Here is an 18512-nt window from a genome sequence, read left to right on the forward strand (position 1 = left end):
TCCTCCGGGCCTGTGGAGCTCTGATAGTTTGCATGGCTGCTTTAACAGCTCTCTGAGGAAATGAGAAAATCATTCAATCAGGCGAAATGGATTTGGGATAAGCAAAGGAGCTTTTTTCGGTGTGGATATTTTAGAAACGCCTATACCATTTAGATTACAGTGGTTAGAAATCTTGGGACTTCCTGATCAGACAGCATCTAATGATCAAGTCAATGAACTACTTGAAATTTGATAAGCTGAATAGAATGGAATTTTTTCATCTAATTTGGGATCCAGATTTGGACTTTGTTTATTTAGATCTGCATAGGTGATTAGAGAGGCTCTAACTCCAAATGTGTAAGATGAAATAACAATTGGTATATGCAATGTAATATATTTTGATTCAAAATAAAATGCTTAAAATTCAACTCACCAAGAATCGGAGACCCCCCGAGACAGTTCTCAGCAGGTGGCCCCTGTCCTTCCTGGGTGTCAGGAAGTACTCGGGGACAAAGAGGGCCCTACAATGTTTAGGGGAAGACCTGCTGGATGCAGGACTGACTCAGTTGCTACTCTGTTCCCCTGGGAAATAAGATCTGATTTGGGGGGAGGAAACTGGGGAGCGGAATGGTTCAGTGGCTTGCTGGTTAGTGGCAAACAGATGAAAGGAGATGCAGAGGGTGACATTCAGGGGCCCGGCTTTATTCCTCCCGTTTGAAATAACCCCCCAAGAAATGCCAGGCAAAGCCTTGCCCGACACGTGGGCTCCTCTGCAGCAAGCCCCTGCGTTTTCTCCTTGGCCCTGCATTTTGGTCCTGTGAGTTTGCGTGTTTGCTTTGAAAGCTCTCTATGGAAATACTCTGTTATTTTTTCCATCAGGTGGCCCCATGGCAGGAGGTATGGCAGCAGGAGCCCTTGCTGAAGGGCCCCCGGCCCGAGTGAGATGGAGCTGGTGTCAGGCACATAAGCAATGTTTCCTCCAGACCGAGGGCCCTGCACATCCTCACGGATCCCCTGTTTCGTGACTAGCCTTTAAAAATCCCAGTTATTTAAATCCTTGGGATTACTTAGCTCCGTTACCAGTCTGGACAGGGGTGTTTCCTGGCGCTCTGTCCTGACCATGACATAGACCCTTACCTGTGAGGCAGCAGGGGAGCCACCAGCAGCGGGGACCCCCAGCCCCCATTCAGTGTGCTCTCCGCCCTTTCCTAGTCCTGGCTCCTGGGATGGACCGTGAAGCTGACTCTGCCCCCAACCTTGGAGACCCTCTGCCTCCCTCCTGGGCTTGGGTCACTGCTCTGAGGCAGGGTCTGTGCTCCCCTGGCTCTGTTGGTTGTTGGCCTCTGTGCCCTCAGCTCCATCCCTTCCATGAAGGGCAGAGAGGAGGAGCCATCTGTGCAAACTCCAGTGGGGGCGACTGTGGAATGGGCTGGCCCAGGCCAGAGGACGTGGTCTCTGGTGCCAACTCTGCCATGCCTTCTGCTCTTGCTGGGATGGGGACTGAGGCATGTTTATTCCTTTGCAGAAGACAATAGCAGTGTGGGTAGGTGGCTGCAGAAGGGAGGGCAGGGTGGTGGAAATACAGTGGGAAGGTGGTCCCTGGATGTGGTGCCCACACAGCAGGCTCTGCTAGGTCGAGAACAGACTCTCGTGAATTCTACCTAAAAGGCATCTTGGAATTGCCTGGCATGGTGGCCCTTCCAGCTGGGGAATGGCTGCTCAGCAGGCAGTCCTGGCTGGTGGGTTTGTGTATGGTCCAGAGCTTGCCACGTTTTAGAGAAACTGCAGAGGGCCAGGAGATCGAGGTGGCTGGTGAGGCTTTGGGGTGCATGGGCCACAGATGGACCCTACTCGACATCACCAGCAAGCCCTCCTGTTGGCTTTCATCTCTTCTCTCCAGCCTTCTGAGTGGAGTCCCCAGTGAAAACAGAAAGTGGTGACTGTTTTCCAGGGAGTGAGACTTTCCACAAATGTAGAAGAACCAGGCAGAGACGTTTCTCTTTAGCACTACTGGTTAGGAATTTTACAAGTTTTCTAGTGAGACAAGATTAGAAATTAAATGCCAGAACCCCTCTTGATTTCTTTTTGTAGTATATTCTCTCCCCACCCCCAGTTGCATCCTCCCCCTACCCTGCTCCCAAACCCTAATACCCTGAGACCCACTCTTGGTCTCTTTGTCTGAAGTTGCCTTGATTTGTACAGACACACACACGCATCCATGCATGCATGTGCAGGCACACACATATGCATATATATACATAAATGCAAACACACATGCACACACTCGTGCACACACATACACATGCATACACAGGGACACGTGCACACACAGGCACACACACAAGCACATGTGCACACACACAAGCACATGTGCACACACAGGCACATGTACACACAGGCACATGTACACACACAGACATTTGCAAACATAGGCACATGTGCACACGGGCACACACACACAGGCACACGTGCACACAGGCACACGTGCACACAGGCACATGTGCACACACAGGCACGCACACACACAGGCACATGTGCACACAGGCACACATGCACACACAGGCACATGTACACAGGCATGCACACACAGGCACACGTGCACACACAGGCACAGGTGCACACAGACACATGTACACACAGACATTTGCAAACATAGGCACATGTGCACACAGGGACATGTGCACACAGGCACACACACACAGGCACATGTACACAGGCATGCACACACAGGCACACGTGCACACACAGGCACACACACGTGCACACACAGACGCACATGCACACAGGCACATGTACACAGGCATGCACATACAGGCACACGTGCACACACAGGCACACATGCACACACAGGCACACACACAAGCACACACAGGCACACATGCACACACGGGCACATGTACACAGGCATGCACACACAGGCACACGTGCACACACAAGCACAGGTACACACACAGGTACACGCACACAGGCACATGTGCACACACAGGCACGCACACAGAGGCACATGTGCACACACACATGCGCACACAGTCACATGTACACACACAGGCATGCACACACAGGCACACGTGCACACACAGGCACACATGCACACACAGGCACATGTACACAGACATGCACACACAGGCACACATGCACACACAAGCACAGGTACACACACAGGTACGTGCACACAGGCACATGTGCACACACAGGCACTCACACACATGTGCACACACATTCCCTCTGGGTGGCCCATGCCAAGTGCCAGCACCGCCGAGGCCTCAAACTCCAGAAACACCCTGATCCTCAGTGTCTGAAATATGTCAGCCCACTTAGGAGGGAAGAATCTACTGAGGGAGAAGTACCACCTTCCCTCCCCGTCCCCTGGGTGGGTGAAGGAGGATGTCTCCCCAGCCCCTCCAAGGGGAGGCGAATAAGCTGAAGGCTCTCTGGTGAGTGACTCTGGTTAACTCAACAAACTCCTATGGGCATTTGAAAAATGTTAATGCTATTTATGAATTCAACTGGCGTCTAATAATGGAAATCATGGAAAGTTATTGGTCAAAACTCAAGAAGAGGCTGGGCACAGTGTCTCATGCCAGTAATCCCAGCTCTTTGAGAGGCCGAGGTGAATGGATTGCTTGAACCTAGGAGTTTGAGACCAGACTGGGCAACATAGCAAGACCCCATCTCTAAAAAAAAAAATCAGAAAGAAGTGAACTCAGGGCAATTCTCTGGTCTGATTGGCCAGTTGCATCCCTGGTGAGTCCCTAGGGGGGCCCTGGGAGGACTGCATCAGCTGTCATTGACTTTAGCATCCCCCCATTTGCCTCAGCACAGGGTAAGCACTTGGCAAATGCGAAGTACTAATTAGCCTTAGTGGCCTGGACAAGGCGCTGCCATACTCAGTAGCAAGCTATCGATGGAGAACCAAGAACCTCCCTAGGGTCTCGCTCATGGCCTTCCCAGCCAGAGCCCATGTCTCGCTTATCCATTACTTCCTCAGAGTTCCTGAGCTTCCTGTTGTCACACAGGCATCTTTGACTCACAAGAGCAGAATGCTTGCGGTTGGCTGACTTGGCTCCTGTTGCTGAGTTCTAATCCTAACTCTGCCACTTCTCTGCTGTGTGACCTTGGGCAAGTTTGTTTGTTTGTTTGTCTTTTTTTTTTTTTTTTCCTTTTTGTGGAGAACGGGATCTGCTATATTGCCCAGGCAGCTCTCGAACTCCTGGGCTCAAGCTCTAATCCCGCCTCTGCCTCCCTAAGAGCTGGGATTACAGGCATGAGCTGCAACGCCCGGCTGGGCAAGTTTTTAATCTTTCTGTGCCCTGTTTTCCACTTGTAAAGTAAGGATAAGTGGAGCACCTGCCTTAGAAAGTTGCTGTGAGGATTAAGTGAGTGAACGCTTGTAAAATGCTTAGAGCAGCACCCAGCACCTACTAAATGCTATCGATTCCTGTCTTTTCGTTTTTCTTTCGGTTCCTTCACCAGTGCCTCTAACTGCTGGTCTCATGGACATCAAAAGATGGCTAGAGGCCAAGCACAGTTGTTCCTGCCTGTTATCCCAGCACTTTGGAGGCCCAAGGCAAGAGGATCACTTGAGGCCAGGAGTTTGAGACCATCCTGGACAACATAGTGAGATCCTCATATCGACAAAAAATAAACTTAAAGAATTAGCCAGGTGTGGTGGTGCTGACCTGTAGTCCTGGCTGCTGAGGAGGCTGAGGTGGGAGGCCCGCTTGAGCCCAGGAGTTTGAGGCTGCAGTGAGCTACGATCGCACCACTGCACTCCAGCCTGGGCAACAGAGTGAGAGAAAGAAAAACAAAAGTTGCCTAACATCTGTGGGTGTAGAGAAGAGCATTCCAGACCAAGAAAGGTGGTATCTCAGGGATGGGAGATGGGTGGGGTGGGTGCTAGAGTGGTCTCCCACCTCATGGAGCTTACCTGTCACAACCTGGGCATGTCCAGGTGCTGTGGCCTTATCACCGCCTACATCCAGGCTCCCCCAGCGTCACCTCCTCAGAAAGGCCTCCAGGACTGAGCACCATCAGACACTGCACCCCACAGCCCTCTCCATCCCCTCTCTGCATTTGATTTTCCTCTTAGCACTCACCAGTTCGCTGTGGGATAAATAGATCTTACTGCTCATCTGTCCCCCTCCCCTCCCGCCCATAGGGATGTCAGCTCTATGAGTGAAGGATTCTTCCCTGTCTGTTCACTGCTGGACTCTAAACAAGGCCTGGCCCCTCCGCAGGCACGCATATATTTTTCAAATGACTGAATAAATCTAAAATCATTGCTTTATTTTCCTCTTTGTATAAAATCTTTGTGAGGGATGGAAACTCCCTCCAACCTCACGCAGGAGACATTTAAGGCTATAAAGGCTATACGATCGTTAGCAATGAATCACTCCTTTATGTAACATTCACACGGTTTCCTACAGCAGGCATGTGTATGTTGTCGTGTGACATATGTGTTTTAATTTTCAAGTGTTCGGTTTTGATCCTCACGTTCTCTCCAGGCAGTTGGGAAGCCAGTGTTCTCTGATTATCTTCTACAATCCAGAAGATTCTGGAACACAGGGGCCTTCAAAAAAGCATTGGTGGTACTGAAATGGATCCCCACGACGTCCTAAACCTGGCTTGAAGATTCTGTTCAATTCTCACTGCTCCATCAAAAATGCCCCCAGTGCTGTTGCCCTCTCTGATCTCAGCCACTCCCTTGAACTGCTGGTGGTTCCTGTTTCAACCTCTCATTTGGTATTTAATGGTACCCTGTCTTGGAGCATCTCTTGGGCTATCATCTTACTGAGTATTTAACCCTGTATTGTCCTATTTTCCACGCAGCTCTGTTATTCACCTCTATTGGTCTGCAGCCTTCCCAAGAGTAGAAACCAAACAGCCTTGACTTTGTCGTGCCTACCACTGGGCGCTCGGATCACGCAACGCAATGCAGCGGTTCACATTTGAGTGAAAGAATAAGTGAAGGAGGAAAAAGCCTATGTATCTAGTCCCACCGAATTCTTACATTGAGAATTTATCTCTGACCCTCACTCGAAAAGCACCCGAGGCACTAGAGGCGCTTATGGATATTGGCAATGATTTTCCTTCAGAAATGTTGATGGGCATCTTGGTATCTTATTTCAGAAATCCTGGAAATGTCTCTTTCTGAAGACTGAAAATCAGTTCAGTCATTCCAGAAATGATGGGTGCTGAGACAGGTCACTTTGAAAAGCAGATTATGAAAGTGGACTTCATCATCGAAGTTGGAGTAGAAATGAGGTCTTCACTTTACAAATTCATGGAACTGTAGAGCTGAAAAGAACCTCACCGACATAGCATTTTTCTTTTTCTTTTTTTGAGACAGGAGTCTTGCTCTGTCACCCAGGCTGGAGTGCAGTAGTGCGATCTCGGCTCACTGCAGCCTCTGCCTCCCAGGTTCTAGTGATTCTCCTGCCTCAGCCTCCTGGGTAGCTGGGATTACAGGTGCCTGCCACCATGCCTGGCTAATCTTTGTATTTTTAGTGGAGTCGGGGTTTCTCCATGTTGGCCAGGCTGGTCTCAAACTCCTGACCTCAAGTGATCCGCCCAAAGTGCCTGGGATTATAAGCGTGATCCACTGCACCCAGCCATATTTCTTTAAAAAGACATGAAGCCAAGGCTTTAAGAGGGGACCATCTAGACACCCTTCCATATTATGCAGATGAGAAATGTCCAGATTACGGGCATACCTTAGGATTCCCCTGGCGTGGGCAGAGTTTTCTGCAGATAACCAACATAGAAAGAAATGCAGCTGTGGCTGATGGTTTATAGCTTATTTCTCCACCTTTTTTTTTTTTTTTTTTTTTTTTTTTTTTGAGGCGGAGTTTCGCTCTTGTTACCCAGGCTGGAGTGCAATGGCGCGATCTCGGCTCACCGCAACCTCCGCCTCCTGGGTTCAGGCAATTCTCCTGCCTCAGCCTCCTGAGTAGCTGGGATTACAGGCACGCACCACCATGCCCAGCTAATTTTTTGTAGTTTTAGTAGAGACGGGGTTTCACCATGTTGACCAGGATGGTCTCGATCCCTTGACCTCGTGATCCACCCACCTCGGCCTCCCAAAGTGCTGGGATTACAGGCTTGAGCCACGGCGCCCGGCCTCTCCACCTTTTAAATTTAAATAATTATAGAAGGGGTGATATAAATACAATATGAAAAGATATCTTAAAGAGCAGCCAGTCAGAATTCATACCGTATTAAATAGAAAGAGAATGGTCCCTCTTTAGTCATTAAAATAATACGATGAGCCCAGTGTGAAGTGTTATGTGTGGCACCTGCTCTTGTTGCCTTGGTGGTAAAGAGAAAACAGGACCAGGAAGTTGAGAGCTGATGCCAAGGTGTTCTCCAGTGGTAGCTGCTAAGCACCCTGTTGAAGGGAACTTAAGTGCATCTTGGAGGAAGGAGCCTGTCTTCCTGTTGTCCAGTTGTACAAATGGAAAAATTCGGGAGACATAGGTAGGCTGGTGAGTAGTTTAATTGGGTTTCATTGCAATGTTCTGGCTCTGAGAAGAGAGAGGAAACCTCTGCAGTCAGCATTTGGCCAGTGGAAGCCATCCCTTATCAGCAGGGCCCCGGTGAAGGCGAAGAGGTGGGTTTTTTGGGAGCGGGTCCCTGGGCTTGGTCTACCTCATCGTCCTTTCCTGGAGTCCAGGATCCTTCTGGCCCAGCCTGGAAGACCTAGCACCAGCTCCCCGGAGCTTCTTTCTCCTGGTTCAGAAGTGTGCAAGGGAGGTTACATAATGATGTTACTGTTGAATGATGGTGTTACTAGCGAATTTGATTGGAGTAGACTGGGGTTACTGTTTCAAGGCCTCCCCATTTCTTCATTGCTCTTGGAAAGGACACGTTCCCTCTCATTAAACTCCAGAGGGCCTAGGTTCATGGAAACAGAGACCTCACATTTCTGCATCGAACTGGGTGATCAGTGGCTGGCATCTTTTCCGAATAGAGAGAATAGCCAACTTATTAAAGATGGCCTGGTTGCAACCAGATTTCCCAGAGTGAGCAACTCTTTACTGGAGAATATTGAATTTCAGTTTTCCCCTCCAGTCTAAAAATACTTTAGGTTGGGCTGGGCATGGTGGCTCACATCTGTAATCCTAGCACTTTGGGAGATCAAGGCAGGTGGATCATGAGGTCAGGAGATCAAGACCATCCTGGCTAACATGGTGAAACCCTATCTCTAATAAAAATACAAAAAATTAACCGGGTGTGGTGGCATGTGCCTGTAGTCCCAGCCACTCAGGAGGCTGAGGCAGGATCATCAATTGAACATGGGAGGTGGAGGTTGCAATCATCCAAGATCGTACCACTGCACTCCAGCCTGGGTGACACAGTGAGACTCCATTTCAAAAACAAAACAAACAAACAAACAAACCAGCTTAGGCTGTGGAATGGTGCAAAGCCCAGGGCCACTCCCTTTGTGTGTTCCTTGCGCTGCTCCGGGCATCATGTCACTCCTGGGGGACTTCAGACAAATGACTTAATGTTTTTGTGCCTTAGCTGCTTCTGTGAAACGGGAATAATAATAGTTGCTAAGTCATAGGGTGGCTGTGCGGATTAAATGTGTTAACACGTCTAACATGGTTTGAACAGTGCCTGGCTCACAAGTTGTAGCTGTTAGTATTATTATTAGTATTAGAAATAAGGTCTCACTCTGTTGCCCAGGCTAGAGTGCAATGGCGGGATCACAGCTCACTGCAGCCTTGAACTCCTGGCATCAAGTGATTCTCCACCTCAGCCTCCGGGGTAGCTGGGACTACAGGTGTGCACCACCACGTAGGGCTAATTTAAATTTGTGTGTGTGTGTGTGTGTGTGTGTGTGTGTGTGTAGAAACAGGGATCTTGCTATGATGCCCAGGCTGGTCTCAGATGCATAAGCCACCATGCCCTGTTGACTGTATCTATTATTATCTTCCTGCTCTTTCATCTGTATCTCATTGTTTCTGAGGTGAATCATCATGGGCTACAGGGTGTGGATGGGGCCTTCCAGGCCCAGTTCCCAATGGCTGCCTTCTCCAGAAGTCTGTTGGGGAAGCCTTGCTCCAGAGTCTGGACAAACTCCAGGGGCACAAACCCCTCTGGAATCTTGGGCATGTCTCTCTGGCTGGTAACGGGCCACCCAGCCTGGCTCTGTCCCTTGGGGTGAATTGTTCAAATAAAGGAGAAGCCTGAGGGGGCCCCCTGGTCGTCCCTGCCTGCTCCAGATGGCAGCTCATATCCGGCAGGGTTGCATTTCTAAGGTAGGGTGGAAACCTTTCTTCATTGCTGAGGGTGAGTGTGCCCCATGGGGCTGTCAACCCCTGGCATCCTTCAGAAACTCTGGAGCCATGGGGTTCACTGCCGGTACTCAAGCCCGTTTGGAAATTTGGAAAAAAAAAAAGAAGAGTCCCTCTTTTCCCTATTCGCACCGCCCCAGGGAGCTGGATTTTGCAGTTTCTCCGGTGTGCGCGCCTCCTCTCTGCCCACCAGGAGGCTGCAGAGGAAGGTTTCCGTAATGTTTGGAAACACGGGAGGTAGTTTGGTAAATGGCCCGTTCTGGCAGTGCCGCTCATCCATGTTTTCCAGAATGCATGTAATTTCCACTTTAGTCTCGGCTCCCCAATCCGCAGTGTGTTCTGAAGTGTCAGTTCTAAATACAGCTCGTTCCTAGCGCCGTGGGGAATTGTGGTGTGGCTCTGCGGCGTGGGCCAGGGTGCCTGGTGATGCAGGTGCACTTGGAATTCTATGTAGGCACCCACATGACACCCCACCATCTTCCCACCCTCAGCAGAGAGATGTGAACTGCTCGTGGCCTTGGGACAGAAGCAACAGAATTACTCTCTTGGGCTTGGACTGGCAATTTAGGACTAACGGAGATTGTGGGGAAAGAATGCACAGGACAGGTTGGGGCGTGGAGGCTTCTTATCTGCAGCATGGTCCAGGCCCTGGGATGGGAAACACCCAAAACGTCCCTGCCTAGAAGAGGACAGTGGTCCCAAGGCTGCTTCCACAGGGGCCATAGTAGCATGTGGGGTCGCAAACAATTTAGTCAACCAGCCCCGAACATCCGAATCATGTAGAGATCTGAATAGACTGGATTCCAATCCAGCTAACGTTTATGGAGCCTCTGTTGTGTGGCCAGCACTGTGCTAAGGCTCATGCCTGTTGTTTTGAGCGTGCCTGGAGGGAGCGCCTGTCTGGTTGACGTGGGGCGCATATGCCACCGTGTTCTGCTCAGGAAACATGTATTGAGTGCTGCTTTTGTGCCAAGCTTGCGGATTCCGAGTTGAACGGAGATGAGAAGAGACCTCGTCTCCTACTTCCCTGCCCAGGGAGTCCTGGGTGGTCCCAGAACTGCTCAGCAGAAGCATTTGCTTAATCCTAAGGCATTTTGTTCTTTAGGAATTCTCGTTCTATTTCGTATCCAAAAAGAGACACGGATGCGGAAGCTGAAATTTGTCATTGTAGATAAAACATTCTGTTCGCTTCATCTGGTTATTTGATGGGAAACAGTGGCGTTTGGATGCCTGTTTATTTCTCACTGTTGGGAAAATAATCCTGTCCCCAGCAGGCTTGCCACTTGGGTCCACTCCCTGTCCTCCTCCAGCACAGAGTCTGGATTTCTGGGGAGCTGGGCACCACGGCCTGGGGGAACAGACGTTCCTTGGATCTTCCTGTTGTAAATTCTTGGCTGCGGGCTCTGCAGTGCAGGAGGGAGTGGGGGTTCCAGAGTGTATGATTTGAAAATAGGAAGAAGGAGAGATGCCAGATACATAAAAAGCGCATGGATTTTTCACACTGCGGGTAGGGGGGATCAAAACAAAATCTCAATTCTGAAAAACAGACCCAGTGTGCAAAACCCTTTCCAGCTCATGAGCTCATTAGGAGTCAAATGCCACCGAGGCCATGCCAAAAGTGGGCCTGTAACCCCAGAGATCCTTTTGGAAGGACAGTCAATATCTGATCCCAGGAATAAGGGGAACCCCTGTGTGTGAAGAGAAAATCCTAGGTTCAGCTGTGCCTCCTTCCTCCAGGGATCTCGGGTTTAATGTTGGCCCTTTTTGGAATCCACACAGCACCTTTCTCATGGGTTTAAAAATAGACTCCAGGGCTGCCAACCCTCTTAAAAAGAACGTGATGGAGATTGGTGCCAACTCTGTGGGACCTGATCCGGGCTCTAAATAGACCCCTGCACTTGCCACCCCTTATTCCAGCCAAGCCGGGTGCCCAGGGTACCTTAATTGACCACTGGGCACTCCCCACACAAAGTCAAATAGAAAAACAACCAAGACTCCATTCCTCTCTCCTTTTCTTCTGTCACTGCCATCAAGGTTGAGAAGGAATGACCAGGTTCAGAGGGGGTCAGACTGGATTTCTGATTCAATTCAATATGACATTTGCATGGAACATTCTGTAGAGTTCCTTCCTAGTTAATAACATTTCCCCGACAGCGATACTCCTGGTGGCCAGCACATTCTCCAGGATGGTCACTGGCTGGCTCTGCATGGTGATAAACCGGCCTGCCTTTCTCAGTAAAGGGTGGGGTTCCTGGTACCCACTTTTATCGGTGGTGCCCAGAGTCTCTAGGAGTGGGGGCAGCTCCTTGGGTGGGTGGGGCAGAACAGATAGAAGGAGGGTCAGGAGCTGAATGGGTCAGCGAGCCACAGCCAGCAGCAGGACACTGCAAGGGCAGCTGCTGACAGGGAGCGTGAGGACACAACTGTGTCCACACGTTGTTTCTTTGCTGCTAAGAATATGGGCACTGAAAAGGGTGCATTATAAACCCAAGAGGTCTGGGTGCAGAGCAGAGCTTTCAGGTTTCTTGGGATCCTGATCTTGGCCGTGGGTGTTTGACCCTGGGTCAGCAGCGATGAGACCCTGATTTTCCAGTGTTGAGGCAAAATCAGTGACACTCCATACCTCTGAGGGAGATGTTAACATGTGACAAAAGCTTTAGTGGAGAAGAAAGGGAGGAGAGGAGGAAAAACAAGCATCAGCTGTCACTGATGGAGCACCTACCATGTGCCAGAAGTGGTGGTCAGCATTTTCACATTATTCTCCCAATATTGGAGAGATGGGGGAAGCTAGTTTCATTTTACCGATGAAGAAATCAACTGATGATGAAAAGTTATTTCCTTTATCAAAAGCTGTGTAGCTCAATTGTGGGAGACCTACTGACTTTCTGTCCAGAAAGCAAGTAGTGTTGTTGCTATTGAGTTCTGGGTTTGAGTTGATTGCATAGGAGGGTTGAGCAGGACGGTCATTGCCACAGAGCCTGAGCTGCCAGGACGCCCTTCTCTCAAATCCTGGGGCTGCCTTGATCTCAGCTCTGATATCCCTGTAGAGAGGAGCCACCTCATGTCCCCTACTGGTCACCATTTGAAGCACCTGAACCTATTCCCCCAAATCATCCTGGGGAGGCAGAGTCACCTGAGAATCCCACTCGTGTGGGATGAGATTCTCTGCTGTAGGCTCGTGTTCTTCCAGCTTGTGAAATCCCTGCAGGAATTCACAGCAGCGGCAGTCCCTCGAGTGTCCCAGAGTCCCTGTCTACCCCGAGAGCAGCTTACTGCACCAAGCCAGAAGTGAGCTGGGGGTTTAAATGCTGAACAATTTCTCCCCTTTCTCCTCTCCCACGCCATCCCCGCTTGGGGTAGCTGCATGTGGCTCAGAGGACAGAACCCCACAGGCGAGGCCTCCAGCATTTCATTGTGCTTGTCTGCAGAGAGCACTGCAAAAAGACAGTCGGTAAAACATTAAGCAAGATGGGGAAAGCCTGCAGACTCCATGAAGCCATACGCTAGAACAGTGGCCTGTGCCTGCTGGGTCTTCGGCCCATCAGTTCCTTTCTGGTGGTTTGTTTTGATCTCATTGGCAGATCTTAGCACATTAATGCCTACATGAAAACATCCAGGCTCGAAGAATAAACAAAATGGAGATGGAGAAGCAGAATGACTGCTTGTGGTCTAAGGGTGTGGTCGTGAAGGAAGGTTGAAGGGGCAGTCAGGCATGGGGAAAAGAACAATGGTTTAGCTTTCTGAATCCCTAGAGCCCAAAGAGACCCTTCCAAGATGCATAGCTTACCCAGTGGTCTCCATGCCAGATCAAAGGGTGAGTTATCTTTTTCTATCCTTAGGGATCTCCGGCAAAGATTAACCTCTTTCTGAATAATGAGTTCTGTTAAGTCACGTGTCTCTTATAGCTGGACATTTCTTTCTGTGGAATCTAAATCTTTTCCATAGCAATTGAACCCCAGGACTTACAGTTTCTTTATGACTCATGGAAGTGGTGGGGATGTCATGCTTCTAACACCAGTCGGCAATCACTGTGTCTAGCACTGCCCAGCACTATGCCAGTCACATAGGGGAGTAGGTGGGGAAAGCGAGAGAGAGGGACTGGGAATTCAGAACTTGAGAACCAAGCTATCTCTGCCTGGGAGACAGTTATAATTATGTTCTGGTGCCAGGCCACCACACCTGGGACCGGGCACCATATAATTAGCTCCACTGTGGCATTCCAGGGCTGCAGTGCTGGAGTTTAGGTTTCAAGGGCTCTCGCCTTAGCCTTATCAGCTCAGCTCCTTTAGCCCCAGGCCTCATTGAGCAATATGTCTGTAGTTGTGTCCTTTCTCCTTCTCTTGGGCCTTGCCTGACTCATCGCCTGTCTAAGTTTCAAAGCCTCAACCCTAATGAGCTCATGACTAATGTCAAGAATTCTTGGCAGTTCTGAGAACTAAAGTCCTCTAATAATACTTCAGCATCTTTCCCATTACACTCAGAGCACTGCGGGTTGTGTTCAGCTTCTGGTCCACTGTGACTATCACATCTTTTTCTTTGTGATTGTGTATCACCCGCAGCATTGTAGAAAGAAAGACACAGCTTAAGAATTAGAAGAACTAAGGACCAAAATGGGACTGGGAATGTTTTTGCTACTGAGCTTTGAATATTTTATTTATAAGATCTGTTTATCTCACCTTTAAGAAAGATGTTCTGTATATATAGAACTCTCAAAACTCAATAAGAAAACAAACATTCCAATTTTAAAATGGGCAAAAGATTTGAATAGCTGCATCACCAAAGAAAATATATAGATGGCAGATAAGCACCTGAAAAAGATGTTTAACATTATCGGTTATTGGGGGAAATGCAATAGACCCCATCTCTACCAAAAAAATTTTAAAAATTAGCCATGTGGTGCATCTGTTAGGATGTCTGAATTAAGACAGACCATACCAAGTCTTGATAAGGATGTGGACTGGCTGGCAGGTGACAGAGATTACCGAGGGACGTGAGGAAGCTTTTGGAGGTGATTGTGCCCATTATCTTATGTGGCCATGGTTTCATGGGTATACATATGCCAAAACTTAGCAAATTGTGCATTTTAAATGTGCAACTCATAGTGTGTCAATTAATCCTCAAATCATTGCTGAAAAATAGTATCTCTTTCAGTTCATTGTGCAAGTCAATTGCATTCGTGTTTTTGAAAGTATTATATATATTATTCATCCATTTGAGCAGGGCGTTTTCTCTCTCTCTGTAAATATTAATGTTGGAACAGTGCATTAGAATCCCTTGAGATATTCCACTGGGCTGTTATCAGGGCTGTTCCAGTAACCATCATTTATTAATTGGAGTTCTCCATGTAGAGGATTTTAGCAAATCTGGAAGGTAGTTTTCAGAGGCACGAGGCAAGAGGCCTGGAGGTCTTAGCAGCACGTGCCTGGGGTGGGAACAGGCTTCGTGACTTTCTTCCAGACGGGCTGCTGCCTTCCAGAGGGCGCTCATCCTCAAGTTCAACCCCAGTTCTGTGGAGGGTCTTGTGCCTGGAGAATTCTCACAGTGTTGTCTTCAAATACCAGTTTTTTAACTCCATGAGGAGGAGTTACTTGTATTATTACACTTCAGATCCCTCCTTTTGGCAAATCCTGGCCTTTTCTTTGATCTTTGATTATCCTACTTCCTTGGGACACTCCCCCCCACCCCACCCCATTGCTGCATGGTTCTGGCTTTGTAAGACACTCTCACAGTATTTTCTTCTTTTTAAATTTTAAATATTTTTATTTTTTTAGAGACAGGGTCTTACTATGTCACACAGGCTGGAGTGCAATGGTGCAATGATGGCTCACTGCAGCTTCCAGCTCCTGAGTTCAAGTGATCCTCCTGTCACAGCCTCCTGAGCAGTTAGGAATATGGGCGTGTGCCACCATGCCTGGCTAATTAAAAACTTTTTTTTGGGGGGGGGTAGAGACGGGGGTCTTACTATATTGCCCAAGCTAGTCTTGAACTCCCGGCCTCAAGCAATCCTCCCGCCTCAGCCTCCTAAAGTGCTGGAATTATGATCCTTCAAGATCATCCCCCACATTATCTCTTCCTGGTGCCGAGCACACTATTGTTAGAAATCCTGCCAGTGCTGCTAGTGGCAGGGCTTTGGGTCAGTTTGGCTCTGAACCAGTTGGACCCACCGTTTACTAACGGGGACCTTGGTCTTGACCCATTACCTCCCTGGGCTCAGTTTCTTCATTTATCCAACTGCAGTAGTGGTGCCTGTCTTATGGGGTGGCCATGAGGATTTAAATGAGATAATTCAATATGCCCATCAGCTAATAGGTGCTCAGCCTACCAGTTCCACACCAACGCACAGCTGTACTGTACAATGTCAGGGAAGAGGGGGACAGGAATAGAGCATTTGGTATTTATCTTGACTGTGATTTGAAGCCAGCACGAAGCTGGCTCATGATAGAAAACGCCTATGATCTGAACAAGCCATATTGCCAGGGGCCCAGTTACCTGACACTGCTTTTACTCACGGTTCCCTCATCGCTCTGAATTGAGCCTACTCTTCATGATGTCACCCCAAGACTTCCCCAAAACCCCAGACATGGGTTTTGACATCTGCCCCTGAAATGACTGCATGAGAAGGTGATGGTGGTCCCAGGCCAGAATCCTGGAGCTGACTGCGGACACAGCTTCGGGTGACGCTAGCTCACCGCCAGCGTCAGAGCGGTGCGGGAGGCAGCGAGAGTGACAGCTCTGCCCTCCTGCAACCCAGCTGCGTCTCGCGAGGCGGCTCTCAGGCAGAATATGGAATAGGCTGATTAACTGGTATCTCAGGACACGATGGAAGAGCTCAAAACATGCAAATCGGTTATGGGGCATAAATAGAGTTTGCTGGGCTCACCCAGGCCGCGTCTCGGCGGCTCCGGGAACCATTTACCGGGGCTTTCGGGGAGGCAGGGCGGGAGGCCATGCAGCTTGGAGCTCCTCACCTCCATTGGACGTGTGTGCCTCCCCTCCGCAGGGGCAGGACGCCCGCCCCGCGCCCGCCCGCCGGCCGGCACCTGCAGCTGGGGCCGCACCCCGCCGGCGCCCCCGCGCGCGCCCCCTCCGCAGGGCTTGGCAGCAGGTGCCTGCTCTCCAGAGAGCGCTTCGCATTAACTTTCCCATCTGACATAATCATGGGGAGAAAATGAAGAGATCCCATTAGCGGCTGGCGGGCAGGCGGGAGAGCGCAGGGCCGGGGCGCATCGGATCCCTGCCGGGGCCGGGGCCGGGGCCGGGGCCCGGGCGAACGGAGGGCGCCTGTATTTTTAGCCAGATGCCGCGTAACTTGCTGGCGCTCCCCGCGCCGCCCAGCAGATAACCGGGAGGGGGAGCGGGAGCCGGGCTCGGATTTCAGCGCGGGCGCCGGACGATGGCAGCGCGACAGGGCAGGTCCGGGCCAGACTCTGCGGTGAGTGCACGAGCAGTCGCGGTTTCTGGGCCGGAGCCGGGGCGCGGGGATCCGGGCCGGGGCCGGGGCTCTGCGTCGGTCCTGCGGGCTGCGGCTCCGCGCCCGGCTCCCCGGCGCCAACTTTCTCGGGCGGGTGCGGGCACGCGCGCCGGGGCTGCCCTTCTGCTGCCTCACGCCGGACGCCGAGGTTTCTAGCAGGATCCAGGGGAAAATTCCTCTGGCCTGGAGGCTGCGGCCGCGGAGGGGCTGGAGACGGGGCCGGGAGGCGGCGAGACCTGTGGCCGGCCCGGGAGAGGTTCACGGGCAGGAGCGTGGAGCCGCCACCCGGGTGCCCCGAGAGGGGCTGGGCCCTGGCCGAGGCCGCGTCCCCTCACTCTAGGGCGAGAGCCTGGCCGCGCAGATTCAGCCGGGGGTGGGGGATGCACGGCCTTGGGCTGAGCCGGGCGCCTGGTGTGTAGCGCGTCTGGCCCCTAAACCTCAGAAACGCTAGGCGCCCAGAGGCCCCCAGAGAGCAGGAAATGAATGGGGGCAGAGGAAGGCAGACCTGTTGGGCGCCCTGGCAAGCCTGGAGCTCCCCTCCGCTGTCCCCCGAGACCCTCGCAGCCCCCTGACAGGATCCCCATTTTAGCAATGGGGAAATGGAGGTTCGGGACCTTAGATGAGCACAGCATCAAGTGGCCGAGCAGCCCGTCCCAGCCAGGGCTTCCCCAGCGACGTCCCAGCCCACCCTGCCAGGCCTCCAGGGCGGGGAGCAGACAGCACAGGGAACCCCAGGGATTTTCCTAAGACTCTGAGTTTGGGTTGAGAGATTAAGAGGGAGCCCAGCACTCTTGCTCAGGCGTCTTGTTTCCTCATTGACATCTTTAGGGTGTTCATTTTATTTTTGCCAGTGGCAGTCAGACTGGGGTGCCTGGAGACAGTTCGTAAAGCTGTAACAGCACAACTTTCTGGAAGGCAAAAGGAAAGAAATATAATAAAACACACACTCACTAGGGCCCGATGTTCACCTCTGTTTCTCCATTGTCAAGGGAGTAAAGGCAAGGCTACCCGGGTGTGCTGGCTGGGGATAGCTGTCTTTCCTGATACCCCAGTGAGGCTCTCAGACCCCCCACGCACAAGCAGACAGCTCCACATCAGGGATGCTGCCTGTCCCCGGGCTGGGCTGCAGTTCCCCCAGGAAAAGACCTAGAGTTTCTTCCTGAGAGCTCTGACAATGGCTGTGTTCAAAAAGCTACATTTTGCTCCGACAAGGCCCTTTGGGAAAGTGGTATTGCCTTCTTGCTGTTTATAGCGATTGATGTTAGCTCAGTTTCCATTCACCTTTCTAGACAGGAATTTTGTGAAGATCTTGAGAAGGTCAGTCATGACTTGTCCTGGGAAAACTTAGGGCACCTCAACTCCCAGAGAAGGTGTGAGGGGGCCCCAGGGTTCTCTCACCTTGGTCCGCCTGCCCGGAGTTTCCGCACACCCCCTACTCATGAGTGACAGCATGTTGACATTCTGCAGCGTGCTTCCGGCCCCTCATTCCCAGGATACCGTAGCCCCCTCGCTCCCCATCTATTGCTATATTAGTATCTGCTCAGGAAGTGCAAGTTTAATAATAGTCTGGGTGTCTCAGGTAACCAGGATTCACCACCCTGTCAGAGCAGGCTTGATGAGAACTTGAGTCCTAAGAGGAATTCTGTTCCCTTCCTTCTCTTCCATTTCCTTCCTCCTGACGTCGACACAGCCTCCAAACCTAGGCGGAAGGCTTTCTCCAGTCAGAGCTGAACTGGAGAGACCCTTATGAGCACTAGAAAATG

At 50.8% G+C, this 18512-nt stretch overlaps 1 protein-coding gene across 6 annotated transcripts in view; it reads left to right on the top strand.

Annotated features, from left to right (window-relative positions):
- ANK1 (ankyrin 1) overlaps positions 1-18512 on the top strand; it is a 249618-nt gene that overhangs the window by 117310 nt on the left and 113796 nt on the right. Inside the window, exon 1 of one of the 6 annotated variants that reach the window (XM_074383828.1) lies at positions 15035-16710. The exons of the other annotated variants lie outside the window; for them this stretch is intronic. Coding sequence (XP_074239929.1) covers positions 16672-16710 — 39 coding nt within the window. The 5' untranslated portion in view covers positions 15035-16671. Of the gene's footprint in view, positions 1-15034; positions 16711-18512 lie in introns of those variants that run through there. 6 annotated transcript variants of the gene reach the window in all.

Source organism: Saimiri boliviensis, chromosome 13 (assembly GCF_048565385.1).
Source record: "Saimiri boliviensis isolate mSaiBol1 chromosome 13, mSaiBol1.pri, whole genome shotgun sequence".
Taxonomy (NCBI): Eukaryota; Metazoa; Chordata; class Mammalia; order Primates; family Cebidae; genus Saimiri; species Saimiri boliviensis.